This window comes from Rhea americana, unplaced genomic scaffold (assembly GCF_003343005.1).
Source record: "Rhea americana isolate MKP2758 unplaced genomic scaffold, rheAme1 scaffold_61, whole genome shotgun sequence".
Lineage (NCBI taxonomy): Eukaryota > Metazoa > Chordata > Aves > Rheiformes > Rheidae > Rhea > Rhea americana.
Window position 1 is genome coordinate 1,918,316 of NW_028186768.1, and position 16,587 is coordinate 1,934,902.

General features: G+C 47.9%; 1 protein-coding gene across 1 annotated transcript in view; it reads left to right on the forward strand.

Annotated features, from left to right (window-relative positions):
- Positions 1 to 16,587, forward strand: part of ASTN2 (astrotactin 2) — a 350,711-nt gene that overhangs the window by 120,068 nt on the left and 214,056 nt on the right. The window contains exons 8-10 of the mRNA XM_085320071.1: positions 4,818 to 4,902; positions 5,068 to 5,142; positions 5,609 to 5,746. Of these exons, the coding sequence (XP_085176197.1) occupies positions 4,818 to 4,902; positions 5,068 to 5,142; positions 5,609 to 5,746 (298 nt within the window). The remainder of the gene's footprint in view (positions 1 to 4,817; positions 4,903 to 5,067; positions 5,143 to 5,608; positions 5,747 to 16,587) is intronic.

A 16,587-nucleotide genomic window follows, 5' to 3' on the forward strand; every position in this document is an offset into this window, starting at 1 on the left:
GGATTACGCCGGCAGGATCGGGAGCCTCCTCTGTGGGGGATTCCTCACGCAGCCCTGCTCCCCGGCGGGAGGCTGAGGAAGGAGGCGACTGAGAAGGTTTCAAATGCAGCACAAGACCCAGTTTCCGTTTCAGAAGGAGGAGCAGCAGCACAGTGTGGTGAGTGAAGGGAAAGAAAGACTTTACACCTTCTAGCATAGAAAATAATACTGAAAACAGCTGTAACTCTGTGTTGCACCAGCTGGGCACATTCTCATATTATCTTGCTCCTCCAGGTTAGGCCCCGGATCCTTTTCACCTTCCCAGCTCTGTCACTCTAGAGAATGGTGGCAATGGCTATAACATCTGAGAGCCAAAGGAGGTTGGAGCTGCACGATCACTTCTGCTGCAGTGCATGCACAGTCAGAGATGTCTGGGTGCTGTGGGCTGAGCATCCCACTGCCACCCCAGGTGGCAGCTCATCGCTTTGCTGCATGTGGCTCTGACACTTTGAGCTGAGCTATCAGTAGTCACCACCAGCCTCTCTGGGAATGAAAGCGTGGCAGAAAGAGGAAGGTTGCATGTGAGGCCTATCTCCAGTGTTTCTGGCATGTGTCCTGCTAGTTGAGACAAAGGTTCCTTCCTGAAGCAGAAGCTAGCACACAGACCTCTGTTTCACCTATAACCAGTTGCAGATATGCGGTCTTTGATGAGATTTTCTGAAAGTGGGGAAGGGGGAACAGGAAAAGGAGTGGCAGCAGTATACAGAAATAGGCTCCCACTAATTCTCCTTGCTGCTGTTACTGTTACATCCAGATTTCTCAATGCATGCCTATCCTAGGCTGGCCAGTTCGTAGTCGGTGGTGGGACTGGATGCCCACCTGTGTCACCCACTGACACTGTGAGCAGAAAAGTGTTCTCAGTTCTCAGTTCTTCCAGCTCCCTATCCCACTTCGCCCAAGGGTTTCTGATCTCAGTGGGAGAGTCTAGATACCGTTCTAGGTGGTTAAAAAAAAAAAAAGTGAAATCAGAAGCTGATTTCTTGCCGAAGACAGTAGGCAGCTAGAAGGAGAGAGCTGCTACAGCTTTGTGGCAACAGGCACTGAAATAAGGGGCAAGCAAGCGGCAATCAAGAGGGAAATGAAGCAGAGAATAGGCAGGAACTGAAACAACGCCCTGGGCTGCAGAAAGGACAAGCCTGATCTAATGCAGAAAGGCGTTGTTTCTTCCCCATGGCCTCCTGTCTCCCCTCTCTTCCAAAACAGATGCAAGTCCGACATGAATAACCTGTTCTCTGAGCCTTCTGCTAGAGCTGTGGTGTTTCATTTCCCACTTCGTGCATTTTTGTTCTGCAATGGTAGAGGTGTTTCCACCCTCCCAGCATTTTGTTAACTGACAGACTGGAAATCCAGTTCAGTGCGTTCAGAACCTAAAGGAGGAACCTGCTGTAGCTTAAACTAAGTGAGCAGTGATCCTGCCYCTTGCTATAATAGATTGAGATTTTCTGTGGATTATCCAACCTGACTTGTGGCTTATGAATTCAAAGGAAGATGGATGTCTGTGTTTTAACCATTGTGCACAGCATGGGTGTCTGATTGCAGAAACAGGATGCTTTTCACAGCATTTTGTAGATCCTGAGTCATTTGTCCTGTTGCAGAAGCCAAGCGCTGCACTGAGATGTGTGCAGAACCGGTGCAAATTGCATCCGGCTTCAACTTTGGTTATTTGTCAAAGCCCATCTCTGACTTTAAGCTCCGACTGAATCCTAATTTAACCCGAGCAATGCTGAGCTGGTAAATTCTATTGTGTCAGCAGCACACAGGATTTAGCAATTTGAGACCAGAGCTGTTTTGGTGTTTGTTAGTTTAGCAGCGTGTTGAAGTCCAGCATTTAGAAAATGCGCTTTCTCAAAGGAGGAGTTTGAGGTAYGGGGAACCCCTTCTGCTGTCACTCTGGGGACTCGGCTCTGCCAAGGGAGTGTTTCTCGATGTGCGGGGATGAGCCCTCCTCGCAGCAGAGCTCTGCRGCAGGGTTGGCTCTGCAGCACAGCCAGAGGGGGTGAGAAAAGAGATAAAATAATAGAGGAGTTTGAGGGGCCAAAGAAATGTTAACTGCCCAGCAATGCTAAAAAGAGCACAAATGTTCATGAAAACCTATAGAAACACAACAGGTTCTGCTGAGTTTTTTGAAAATCCCACTAATAGATCTGAAATACATCTTAAAACATTTGGCTAGAGGTGGCAACGTTTGGTTAAATAGGATTCCTGAAACTCTGCAAATAGCGTGTGAATCTACAAGCTGTGTGTCCCTCTTGGTGAGGGACAGCTGTACGTGATCTTTAGAGATAGTCAGAACCCACCTGGACACRATCCTATGCAGCATGCTCTAGGTGACCCTGCTTGAGTAGGGGGGTTGGACTAGATGATCTCCAGAGGTCCCTTCCAACCTCAATCAACCATTCTGTGATTCTGTGATCTTAGTGCCTTGCATGATTATCCCCGTTGTCCAACACCTCTCTGCTGCCTGTTGATACCCTCCCAGAAAGGTGAGTAGGTGCCGGCGTTTGCCCTCTCACTTACGGAAATAAACCTCCCAGTAAACCTCCCAATAAAGCCTCAAGCACCAGCTGTAGCTGTTGGAAGCCTAGGATTGGAGTCGATAAAATCAATATTTCTGCAGGTTGATAGAGTTTCTCCTTCCGACACCAAACTGACTGAACAGTAAACAAACCGGAGGACAAAATAAACACATTGGCTCTGCAGCAGAGGGGTTAACCACCTTGGCATCTGCAGCCAGCAATACGAACGAGGGCGTTCAGGCCATTTGATGCCAACCTGTGAAGATGTCGGGCTGATTTGCTGTAATTTCCGTGGCGGGAGCTGAGAATGAGCCGGTGCCCCAGGACTCCCAGCTTTGCTTTGCAAGCATTTCGAGATGTCTCTCATTTGCAGAGCATATATTTGTTATGTAATAAGCGTCAGGAATTAATGATCCACGCCGCGGCTGAGGAAACTTGTGTGCTAAGCACCAAAGGAAAAAAATAACTTTTTTTTTTTAAATCACTGATGGAGCTATTAGGACATGTATTCCTTAAAACAAGAACACCCCAGCCCCCCAAGCTAGGCAGGCTCCTCCAGCGCGGCTGAACTCTACCAGGAGGTAACGGCACTGTCTCCTTCCTGGCTCTTTCCCTTTGGAGAAGCAATGCTGCTACCTCTCCCGTTATGAATCATGAGGTTAGCAGCTTTTGACAGATCATAAATCAATGCTTCGAAGTCGCTAGGACAAATCCCAGGACATTTAATCTTTAATATTAGACRTGTTTAAAGCAGTGAATATTTCATGAAGGTGCTGTTGCATTTTAGCACATCATTAGCTGTCTCTTTTTTTTTTCTTTTTTCTTTTCTTTTTKSCYYCCCCCCCTTCCAGACAGCTTTCCTCGAAATCTCACCGGCTGAACCCCCCTTTCTTCCCCTCCTGACAATAAAGCTCTTTACTGTAATCCCTGTGAGACGTTTTAAGAACTTGCTTAGGAACCCAGAGAACACACAGGTATTTGTCAATCTGCATTAACTCCGTGACAGGGGTATCCCCTTTCCCTCCTGTCTCGTAGCATCTTCCCTCCTTTGTGCACATGGGGGTGAAACCACAGGTTAAGCTACTCCCCTGGCTCGGCACCTCGGCCAGTGTTTAAAACTCAGCCTGCCACTCCATGAAGCAAGAGCGTGATTGGGAGAGGAGGGGAGCCGGGGGAAAAAATCAGCAGAATTCTGGAACAGAAATTCTGTGTGCAAATCCAATTAATCTTTTTATTTTACCATTTCTTGCTCCAGGATATGTATTTTTTACCAAACATGGAATCGATTAGGGCCAAGCATGGTCAGGTCTCTGGTGCAGAAAAGGTCTCCAGTTGTGCTGTCAAAAGGATTTAACAGGGCAGGCAAGCACAGAGAGAGAAGGAAGAAGAGCTGGAAGGGGAAAGGGGGACGAGAACCCATTAGCACCAGGAAGAGGGCACAGAAAAGGGTGCTGAATACAGAATATGGAGACGGGGTAGGGTGAGAGGTTAGATCTTTCAGCGCTATGTTCTTCCCATGTGAAAGAAACTGGAGAACCTGGGAAAGAGCCACCTCTTGCATTGCTGATCTTTGAGCTGGTAGAGAAGCTGCTCTCGTGCCCTGACGCGAGGTGTTAGGGAGCAGAGGCGAGAAGGGGAGCTCTCCACCACGGTGGGTCAAGCAGGTTGCAGGTGCACCAGATTGGCTGCCTCTCTACCAAGGGGCTGAGGTGAATCCCCGCAGGTGAGAGGTGTGTGGGAACAGTTGCCCTCCTCAAGCAAGGTAACAATCCGTGCTGAGAAACAGGTTGTTGATCACAGGCCAGCCTCTCTGTCAGAGGTGTGTGATGCTCAGCACAAGCCATTTGCAAAGCAGGACAGACCTGCGAGGGGGTTTCTCTGCAGGGAGCTTTCCTAGGAAACCATCAAGTGCAAGGATGAATTGCAGGGGTGCACAGGAATGTGGAATAAAAACACAACTTTTGAATCGTTAGACTTAGTTCCCAGTTGCAGTGGGAACCTCATCAAGTAACCTCCTTCATAAAAGCTACAGATTGTTTTGTTTTGTGTTTTTTTTTTTTTGTTTGCCTTTTTTTTGGTTGGTTTCCACATCTCCTCACCTGGATGTTTCAGAAGAGTCCAAAGTGCTTTTATGTCCAGCACAAGGATGGGGGAAGCCTGTGAATGTGCAGCAAYGAATGACAAGGAAGGAGTGTCCAGTGCGGTGATTTCTCACATGCTTCTTGTACAGAAATGTCTGATCTTTTCCCTTTTCCCTTTTAGGAGAGTGCAGCTGTCACGAAGGCTATGCCCCAGACCCTGTCCATCGTCATTTATGTGTTCGCAATGACTGGGGACACAGTGAAGGGTGAGTGGGTAAAGATGTGCTTTCTCTCTCCTGACCCTCAGATTGCTAAGAAGTCAAATCTTCCTTTTTGTCTGTCACTAGAACCAAAGCCCTGGGGCCCAGGTGTGGTGTTCTTACTGCTGAGTGACCTGAGATGGTTTCTCTCTCTCCTTCTTTGTCTCCTAGGCCTTGGCCCTACACAACACTTGAGAGGGGATACGATTTAGTCACAGGAGAGCAAGCACCAGAGAAGATACTCAGGTGAGTTGAGTGACTATTCAACTTAACCATTTGGGAGGTATGTGCCTGTTGGTGAAGACTGCTACCTCCTGGTCATGCCTCTTTCCCTCTTGTCCTAYTCTCTGAAGCATGCTGGTGTCATTTGGCTTTGACAAACCTGAAAGATTTGTCTATATTCTGCAGAAGGAGAAAGACTTTTCCTCTCATGCCTTCTGCCAGGCATGCATCTGAGTAAAAGCAAGCAGAGTATGCACAGAAAAATCCCCTGGATTAAAAGSACCAGCATAATTACCCCCATGCTCTTCCTGTCCTGTCTCTAGCTATTTCTCTTTYATTTGCTAGCATTTGGCTTTTGGGACAAGGTCAAGAGACTAATTAGTCTGGTGATACAACCACTGCTTTGGTTTCCAGGTAGTCAGAKGCAGTAGAGGTCCACCGTTTACTGCAGATGTTATGTTTCTATGTGACGTGTTTGTCCGCATTCCAGGTCCACCTATAGTTTGGGTCAAGGCCTGTGGCTACCTGTCAGTAAGAGCTTCGTGGTACCCCCTGTGGAGCTTTCTATCAATCCTCTCGCCAGCTGCAAGACAGATGTTCTGGTGACGGAAGATCCAGCAGATGTCAGGTAAGAAGCAGATTTCTCCTTTTCCTCCTGGTTGAGTGACTAGACTACACTTTAAATTGTTTTTGAGGATGCAGTAATTTCTGGGACAATAAGTTTGATTCCAGCTTCTTCCAATGAGAAAYCTGATGTGACAGATCCTAGTTTTTYGGTCCTGGTGGGTCTAGGCCAGGCCCATGCRTACAACTCTCAATTTTGGCCTAAAGTCTGCCAATCCAGTCAMGTAAATYGGTGAAAACCTTTGGCGAGGCAATTTTAGAATGACTTAAATCTGATATTTGATTGAACAGCTTAAGTAGATGTATTTGCCAGTATGGAAATGCCGTTATCTTTCAGAARCTCTTACGTGTATCACGTGCAGCCAGCCCTAGATACTCTGCTTTGGTGGTCATAAAGGGCCAAGGTCAGACCTGGTAGAAAGCAATGTCACTTGTCCAATTATTACACTGTGCATTTCCACTTCTCTGTCCGATCACCATGAATCTCAGTAGGGCTATAGCTGGAGCAGATGCCTGCAAAAACATTTGGCAGAGCCAGGACTGGCGTCATCCAAGAGGTCCTCACTGCTATGTGTGCTCTTGYTGCTAGTTAGTGCTTGTTCCTTTTCCTGCAAAAAAGAGATTRATAGTAAATACCTGCCTACAGTTGGATATATTGGAAGAGTCACATTTTATCTGCACAACATTTCTGACATTGAGCTGAGAAACAGAGGAGTCACCCTGTTGTATGTTAACATTTTCCCAGATACAGGGCTGTGAAAACATTATTCTTTCSCTCCTCACATCTTTGGTAAAGGTATTGGAGCAAAAATAGAGACTAGGAAGCTTGATTTCTACTTCAACGCAGTAATTGCCTCCAGACATTGATCTTTGTGGAATAGCCTCAGGATGGAAGGTTGTCAGGGAGGGAGGAGAGGAGTTTCTGGTGTGGGATCTGTTGCCTGCTCCCTYGTAAATGAAACCTGAATTGAGAATTCCAGATATAAATATTGGAGTGACCTAGGTAGAGTAAGGGAGGTGAGTTCACTGAGCTTGTATCTTACRTGCAAGAGGTTCTAAATTATTAAAACTTTAATAAACGTAATAATAAATATTTGATGTTGAATTATGGAAGGTTTCACAGATACAGTGAAAACCAAAAAACGATCTATTATTTCTGCATTAGAACTTAAATACTTCTCAAATGGGGATCAGGCAGCCAGCTCAAGGTCCTGAATACCGTRTGATGAATGGAAATCAGGGTGGCACAGTCTTAGCTGAGCACTGGAAGTTGACTGAGGGATCGGTGCTGAGGAGTCATGCTTGGGCTGTTCACATCCACCGCAGTTTGAGAGCAGGSATGCAGCTTTGCTCAGTGCCCACTAGGATTGTTTTGTCCGGTCTCTGTCCTGGGGCTCTTGGGTGCTTTCTTGAAACAAGAAAGGTACGAGAAGGTTGTAAAGTTGTTTATCTTGCAGCTTCTTTGCTTTGTCCCTCTGGACTGAGATAGACTTATTTTGGTAGCTTTAACAAGGGTGATGCAACAGTTCTGGGCATTCTGTTTTCCAAGCTGTGATCCCTAATGTCTGACTTTCCACCGGAGGAGCTATCCGTTTCATAGGTAGTCAAATACAGTCAGGTCTCTGCATCTGGAGGGAACAGTTTGCTGGGCTGTGAGATGGCGGCAGCATCATGTGCCCCTGTGTTAGAAGCTCCTACTTGTGGTGCTGCAGAGATGTAGCTCGGGTACCGTCCTGTCTCAGCGCCAAGGGTTCATATCCTGCACTGTATTACTGCAGCTGTAACACAGCCGTGTCTCAGTGCTTTGAGTATCCTGTTTGCTGTCTCGTAATGTTGCGATGGTAATTCAGTCTTGTATTTCTTCTGTGTCATTAATAACGAGCGTGCTGCATTCCTCCAGACCTCTTATTAGTCTAGCACCTTTTGGCTCAGGGGTCAGTTGTCTTGAAGACTTTAATGGAGGAAAATTGCAGAAAGCCTGGTTTGAAGAAAACAACTGATGAAGTCTTTACAACTCGGAGGGTTAAAGGTTCGAATGTGGCTGTGTGTTTCTATGAAGGTGCTTGAGATTGCAGARAGGACAGGTGGGGATCTGCCTTTCAGCAGCTCTCTAGAGAAACGCCGACTCCCTGCTGTTGTTCTGAAGCAATATTGTTCTTGGTGCGTGTTACTGCTGAGTAGTGCTACAAGCTGTATGCAACGGTTTGGTGAATTGGAACAAAAGGATCAGGCTGCATTTAAGTCAGTAAAGAAGCTTCCTGTAGATATGAGCAAAAGGTCTACGTGTAAACATGCCATCACCTTAACCCTGCAGGATTGCTGCCTGTGCTCTGCGTGCTCTGGGGGGAAGAGTGGGGATAGGACCTTGCATGCAGAACTYGATGGTGAAAATTTTAAGGCTATGTGTCATAAATTAAGCACAAGGTTTCTTTTACAGTTAATGAAACTTAAATGTATAATTGATGAGTAATGATATTAAGCATCCCCTCCTCAACCCCAGAGGCTGATCCTTTGCATGATGGTAGCATCGGTCACGCGTCTCACATCGTTGCAGCCATGCTGCTGGTGACATCTTTGCTAACGTAGCCCGTACTCATTTTAACAAATAGCCAGGTGCTCAGTCCTTCYGCTGACCTTCTCTGAATACCTTTTGCCTTCTCTTTTTGGACATTTAGAAGGTACTGCTTGTCCCGTGGGACAAGGAATCGCTCCAAATGCGGGATTGCACGTTGCTCTGCCCCTGTGGCAGTTCCTCGGAGACTGCAGCAGGCAGGATCCGTGGCCCCAGCTCCCGAGAGCACCTGGCTGCAAGCAGGTGGCAGCTCCACGCGGTGCCCGCAGCGTCCCTGCCCCGCAGTGAGCAGCTGCACGGGTGCTGCCCAGAGCAGAGCGGGAGAGGATGGCAAATGTCCCATCCTCTTTCACTCCCCTTTCCCGTTTGGATGGCAGCTGCTGACCAGCGATGGGGCTGCTGTGCTGCCACGGTGGTCTCCCTCTGCTCACCTCTCCAAAGTGGGGTTCACACAGCTCTGCTTTGTCACCACCTCTGAAGAGAAGTTTATAATTTCTCTGGAGCAAATATAAATCACGGGAGCAAGCCTCAGCTGCTGCCTGACATGACATATAGCTCTATCGTTATGGCAACCACAGAAACAACTAAAAGCCCTGCCTTTGCTTGACAAGCCTTTGAGATGTCCTGATGGAGAGACAAGTGTTCAGTGGAAGAATGAATTCTCTTGAACTCTCTGACAATTCATCTTCGTTTTGCTCCCATGTGAGCCCCTTTGCTCTCTGAATTCTTTGCCAAAGTACAATCAACTAGAGKTTTTTTATTATTATTATTTTATTTTCAGTTCTTAGTGCTGCGCACGGTATATTTGTTCCACCGAGCGATGGAGAGCTTTGCTGCCCATCTGAACTCCTCGTGTAGTCCTGACAAGTGCGTGCTCTCTAATGTCAAGGACAGAGCTGAGCTTTATTCCRGGCGTGCTCCCTGCCCTGACCCTGGTGGCATGGCATTGCCCCAGGCATGATGGGGACCTTTGTCGCAAGCTGTGACACTCTCTGCAGGGACGTGGGTGCTTTGGAGGTCAGTGATGGGCTGCTGTGTGAGACACCCTGCACACTCCATCTGAGAGAGATTAAAAAAGAAGTGGATAAGAGATGTAAAGGGAATCTAGGCTGGGCAGATGAAACAGCTTTGCTGAGGCCATGCTGTCACACTAGCAACAGGTCTCAGCTGTCCTGAGTCCTAGTCTTGTGCCTTATCTGCAGGAAYGTGGGAGAATGGGTGTTACTGCAACTGAGGACTTTTGAAGCAGAATCTCACAACGTTTGTGGCTGGATGTACTCTTTTTGAGCGAGGTCCTTACATTTCAGGCACTCTCTATTCAGTGCAAAGGCTTTTCTCACGCTCACTTCTGCCACTGTTTCTCTGCTCTGTCTCCACGATCTGTTCGGCTCAGCAGCACCCTTCTCGCAGTTCAGTGCCACCTGGATGTGCAGGAGATGTCATGGGACACCTTGATCCTTTCTTCCCTTTCCTGCCTCGTAGACTTCTGTAGCAGAAATGGCTCTGATTCCTGGGCATCCAGTACTGGAGAGACCCTCTTCCAGGCGCTCRCCAGGAGCAAGAATGTGGTAGTGTGGAGGAAGCCCTACCCTGGCTCCGTAAGCGGCAGTCACAGCGAGTAGCGGGGAGCTGCCTTCAAAGGCTACTGCTCTGTCGATAACGGCAGCCGCCAGCGCCGGTAAAGCAGCCCCGAGCGCCTGCCAGCAGTTACCTGTGATGAATGGGCAGCTTCACATGATGGAGCAAATTGATCATTGCATCACTAAGCACAACTTACTCATTTCTGAAAAGAGAGCAATTCATTACAGCACACATCTTGGAGATGCTGTCATCCCCAGAGATAATGTCCCCACTGTCCTGGCCTGTGCCTCTCATCATCCCAACAGGCTGTCGTCTCACAAAAGAGCAGAGAAGAAACTCCTAATGCTTGAAAACGACCGTAACGGCAGTCCTAGGCTTCCCCCTCCCTGCATCTATAGACTTGCTGCTTATTGGGCTATTTCCTCCTCCCTACCTCCTGGTTGGGTTTACAAGAGCAGATTAAAACAGTCAAACATATCTCATTTGCATATGGGATGACTCAGTGGAGGCCTGGTGGCCACCATCTAAAGGGGGTGAACACTGGAACACGGACAGAATTATGGAAAGTGGAGTGAGATAGAAAAATCGGGGTAAAGAGGAAAGGGAAAAAAAAAAACAAAACTCAAGGTGAAATCACCTAGGTGGTGTTCAGGGTAGGATGGCRTTAAAAACCGTGTCTCCCTGGACCTCTGTTGTGCCTGCTGATTCAGAGGAGGRTGCAGAGACCTCACGGCAGGCTGTAGCAGAACAACCAGTGCTCAGAGCATATCTTTCTCATCTTTCTGAGCTGTCACCAGCAATGTATGGAAGCCAGAAGTACATTTCAGCCCTCTCTTTTGGGCCTTTTAAGAGTTCCTACTGTGGTAACACCGAACTTCTCTCTCTCTCTCTGTACTCCAGTCCTTTATGGAATCCCACTAAATTCTTAATTGGGGCTGTAAAACTAGGAGGAAAATGATTAAACCACTTAGGGATAGCAAAAATAAATTTAAGCCTAGCTTTTTTGGCAAATCCGTCATAGAGAACAACTGTGAAAGCACCAGAAACAACTACAGGTTTTGCAGCTGAATGACTGCTGTTCCTATCACCAATGATACTGCTGAGCCCAGGAGAGGAAAAATGCCCAAACAGATAAACAGATTTTGTTTATATATTTATTGAGACAAATAAAAAAAAAAAAAAAACAGCTGCCAAATACACAATGTTTTCTGACACCCAGAATGAGTCCCCATAATGTAGCTGGGATCTCTCATCACAGAGTCTGATTTGGCATTAAACTCTGCAGCTTCCCTTTGTGCCAGTCCTTACGCCAGATCTTCCGTTGCGGTTATTTGTGTGTGTGTGCATGCRTGTCCTTTGGGGTCTTTTGGCTAGGACAAGGGTGCCCCAGCCCTTCTCAGCGTCCTACTCCCCTTTCCATCGGCTCCTCGGAAGTTCTTGTTTTGCTCCCCTTCAAGCYGCCTGTTGCCAGCAGCAGCCCGGTGTTGTGGTTGAGCAGGATCCTGCCAGTGTTGAGACAATGCAGAATACAAAAGGTTTGGAAGAGCAAGTAGTGGCTTTGAAACGCTGTGCTGATGTGAATACTTSGTAGAAAAGGCAGATGCAAGATAGCAGAATCATACTTCGGGTTTCTTCAAGGAAAGGCATTCTTTCTTCCMTGTTTGATGGTGATGTTTGTTTTATGTTCTTGCCTTTGCTTCCTGTTAAACATTGGCTGGAGCACACTTTGTAGCTGCCTGTTCAAAGACAGTGTGGTCCCTGTGACCTCTCTGTTTATAGAGTCTTACTGTAGTATTTTATCTTATTTATCTTTTTTCCTCCCCGTCTGAGGTTTATTAACTCTGCCTTTGTGGCCACCTCCCTGCCTGTGAAGGGGACTAGAAAATTTACAGGTGGGAGAGAGACCAGTGAGTTCATCTAGCCAAGACAGCGATGATTCTCCTGCACTGTGCTGCACTGCTCATGGCAGCAAAGAGCTTGCTTCAGCCTCAGGGTGGTGAAACCAGGCCCTATTTTCTCCTCTTTTTTTCTYATGCTGTGATGTGTGTCATACCTCACCATTTCATCTTACAGATTATCACAAAAAMCAGAGACTAGTATTCCACCTGTTGGTCTGCAAAGCACAAATCTGATGGGTGCAAATTCATGGTGTGGTCATCCAGCTGACCCTGGGCTTCCTAGCCAGACCAGGCCTTTCCTTACTTGCTTTTACCACAACTTAGCGCTCTCTTTGCTTTCCTCGGAGGTAGGTGATTGCAGTGCCCTGGTTACAGCTCATTGCACCCAGCATGCGTCCTGTTAGCCATCTGTAGTGCTACRTGAGGTTTCCTGTGCTGGGATCCCTCAGTCTAAATTTGCTGTTCCCATAGGAGTGAAAGGGACGTTGACATTAATTTGGCTGCCTCTTAGTTCTGTTGGTATTTCAATATCAGAAGCCACGCATTCCCATGATGTGAAGTGTGCTGTTTCAGTCCGTCTAGCAGAGGCAGCTGGAAGTAGATATGCCACCTCTGCTGGTCTCTCCCCACCCAGGATGGCTATTCCACCTTCTCCGAGTTTTACCAGGACATGCTCATGTCAGTGGGATGCTGTGATTTATCCATGTAGCTACTGGACAGAAAGATCTGCTGCAGTCTGTGCACCCTCCTGCTTTCCAGAAGAGCTGCGTGACCATTAAATGCGCACCCGACCGCCTCTGCATCTCAGTATTTGTGCGTGTGCCTAAGCAGCTCTCCTTCCTCTCTTTTATCAGCAGTTCATTCAGGTTCTCAGTCTACAATTCCAGGGGCAAAGGTGGTTTTGGAGAGGGAATTGCCAGGCTTTTAGAAAGTGTCAGGTCAGTGCGGATGGGCACGGGGCTTAGCTGCAGCCAAACAAGTCCGGTGCAGGAGCGGAGCCGATGAAGTRGTTTATAGAGCAGGTCCTTGAGCCGCAGCAAGTGCAATGGGTTTGGACTCAGCTTTGCTGCCTTCTGTTTCAGACTGAGCTAACTCATATTACCTTCATCCAGTGTGAGCTGAGAGCGTGTTTGCAGGCAGCTGCTCAGCTGGCGGGCTGCCGCAGGCTGCGCTGCATTAATACATTGCATATCTGAGCCCTGGTTAACCCACCCCTGCAGGACGTTTTTCTACGTCAGCTTCAAAGCAGATTTTCCCTTCCCTTTCTCAGAGCACAGAGGACTTCTTAACATGGGAGAGAAGGCCATCTGAGAAACTGGGATGCTAGCAGCAGGCACSAGGGACTGGTTTTCCTCTGAGTCTTAGGAAGCACGCTCTGCGGCATGTGGTTTGGTTCCTCACCCCTTTTCTGCCAGGGCATCTGAGATCTGGTATGATCTAACTTAAACTATCTTAAAGTCTGTGAGATGCTTTGAAGCAGTGGTAGGAGGATGGATAAGCAAGGCCACATTCCTGTCTAGATGCGCAGCTCTCTTTCAGCTTAGGCATATAACTGGGCAGCAACTCCGGTGTGTCCTGTGTGGGGTAGTGACRTTAGGAAAAAATTAATGTATTTTCCATAGCTATTTTTAATGCGACTTGGAAAGACCTGACACCGCTAAACAACCAGTGGCTGGCTAAAAATCTGGCTGGATTTCCGTTGCCTTAAACTTGTCCAATGTGAACTGTTTCTACAACTCCTTTCTCTGTTTTTATCGCCTGTAACTGCTATTGGATCACTTCATTCAGAGGACAAAACTAATAAAATTCATCAGAGATGAAGCACTTTTGGGAGCATGCCATTCTGTGATAAGCTTCAAAGCTAGTACGAGAAAGAAATTATCTTAGTGGCAGCAAAGGGAATAGAGGTGGATGTGAACCAGGGATGCTTCCATTTTAAAGGCATCACAGGGAAGAAGCTGGCCCTTACAAATCTGTGCAGGACTCTTGGAGAAAATGAACTTGCGTACCTGTTTGTTTTATGGTGGTTTTTTATCCCCAAAAGGAAGGAAAGATATATTTGTTGCTACAGGGAAACATCATTCTTGGCTTGGAGAGTAGGAGTGGAAAGGCAAGGGAAGGCAGCTGTATTCTTCATGCTGGCTGGAGCTGTTCAGATATTCCTACAGGCAAGGCAGAGTGGAAAAACTTGCCGTTTGGTTTCAACTAGAGGGCAGCAGGGAAGCGGTGGGTCTGCAGGCAGCTGGAACCTGCAGCTGGAGCTGGAGCCCACGTCTGCTGTCAGCGAGCACTGGCCTCCTAACCCCGGGGTAGACAGCCCGACTGAGGACGTGGGCGAGCGAGGCCTGGCACTGGGACCGACATGAGTGCAGCCAGTGAACCTGCAAGGCTGCGGTCTCCAAAGACAAATGAAGTTAATTAGTTTCAGCTTCTGCTCTTGCAGGTGCGGGGTGATGTTTCCATTGACTCCAGCAGCCTCGGTACAGTGCCCCACTGCTGCCTGTCGCACCAGCTGCTCCCGAGGGATTTGCTCCTCTCTGGGATGCCACCTCTGCTCTCTGGATGATTTATTAAGGCAAAATGCCCTCCCTTTCTCCTCCCAGCCTCTGAGTCCTTGGAGAGCAATCAGGTGCTGCACTATCCAAGCAGGTCAGGATAAATTTGCTCAGCAGCTTAGCTACAGCTTGAGCTCTCCCTAGTGTCAAATCCCACCACTGTCGATGGGTCTTGAAAGCACAGGCTGAGAAATGTGTTGGTAGGTCCCAGGCCAGTTCCCAAGGCCATGGCGTGGCAGTGAGGACCTGGGGAACAGCTTCTCAGCTTTGTCAGCATCAGGCAGTCTTGCATGGGGTCACCCCTGTCTCCTTCTCCTCCAACAGGGAGTTTCCAGGTGCAAGAGAGGTTGTCTACAGGGCCTGTCTGGTTTGTTGACCTGCAAGAGAAGTAACAAAAGTAGTTCAAAGGAGGTTAGAAGGACCAACCTGCCCAGTGAATGATCCTGAGAACGTCTTCATGGTTGTTCTGTATCTGCTTGAGGCTTGGAGGATGCAGCAGCAAGGGGACAGTGCAGCCCTGCCATCCCTCTCAGTGGGCAAACCTGATCAGCACCTTCCACTTTACTGATTTAGATTTTTATAAGTACTTGTCAAGTATTTCTCTGGTCTCCCCAACTCTGGCTTCTAGAGAGCTTTTTGCATTTCGCTGTACAGATAAACTTTTTCATGCTGCTACATGTTTAAAGTGCAGAGGGCTGGTGGGAGATAGTGCTTTCCCAGGCACTAAGCAGAAATGCATTAAGCAGAATATTGTTTTGAGGGACTAAATCAAAGAAGTGTGTTGCAAAGCTGAAGAGGATTGGAAGGAAGACTACGAAGCAAGCAGGAGGGGAAAAAAATCATGAAAATTAGGTAAAGCCTAGCAAAAAAATAATCCCATCTTGGGAATTGCCCTGCTTTCACAGCCTGAAGAATTACTATGCACTAATCAATTCAACTCCAGACATTTCCTCTGGTGTTTTTGATATAATGAGGTGCTATTGGCTGAAACCAAATGCCTTTTATCATAATATAGATCGGCGTAGTTAGGGACAGGCTGCCACACAGCGATGCAAGCTGTGCTGTGCTTTGGGGCCCTGGGCTCCGAAGAGGATGTGAACAGAGTTGAGCAGGCCTCGCGTTGGCGAAATGGAAATAAAGAAGAAAACACTGGGAAGGAGGGATGTGGATGTTTACGCAGGGTGCAGTGCTTACATAATTCATCTAGTGCATATTTTTCCTCCATCTGAGGAAACTGAAGCGAATGGTATTGAGCAGGCTTTGGAGGGGAAGCATGTGGTGGGAATGTAGAGTGTGCAGCTGCATGCATGGCTTCCAGATCCACTGGTACTGAGGCTGGATGGGTTTCCCAAGGGAGAACATGCTCACGCTTCCTGCAGAATAGGAGGTCCCAGCGTTTCACATGGGTATTTCTGTCCCAGGTGTCACGTTGCAGGGTCTCTTGCCTGCCTTGCTACTGATGCTTCTCATGCCCTTGGAGATATCACTTAAAACATGCTTAAGACCAGTGTCGTTTTATCTTACACGTGCTTTGGGGGATAGGCTGGGTTGCCCTGTGGAGGTGCCTCTCCAGGGGGTGTAGGGGGACTCTGCCCAGCCAGCGAAGGTTCTTCACCGAAGTGCCTCTCGGTTAGGCGAGGCGTATCTCCTGATGCTGTCYGGACAGTGCTCGCTTACCCGTCTCCCCGTGGGGCAGTCGTCATCGCTCCCCTCTTCCCTGCGGTGGGACCTGTCTGCCACGGCACCTCCTCGCTGCCGCTGCCTCGCACGTGCCCGCTCGCGCCCGACGGGGACGTGGGGCTGATCCCAGCCAGGCCTCCAGAYGTGGGCAGAGCCTCCTTCGCAGGCAGCGGCTCGGCAGGAGCTGCACTGAACCCAGAAGCACACAATTAAGCGCTGTTTAATACTACCCTGCTACTGTGGAAGGCTTAAAATGACATAAATGAAGAAGCTGAGAATTAAGGCAGGATGCTGTGTAAATATGCACTGAGCTTTTGCAATGAGAAGTCTCTTTATTCAGTTCAATCCACATTTTCTTTTTCTTTTTTTTTTCTTTTTTAATCATTGTGTATTAAACATAGATGGGCCAGAACTGAAAAATCTTGGCTCTAAAATGTAGTTCCTCAGGATGTGGAGCCAGCTTTGGGCYGTAACTGAATAGTTTATAAAGGGATAATGATTAAAAAAAAAAAAGTGGATGTTTTAATATAGAGCTCCTTGACTGTTAGAATCCAAGAGG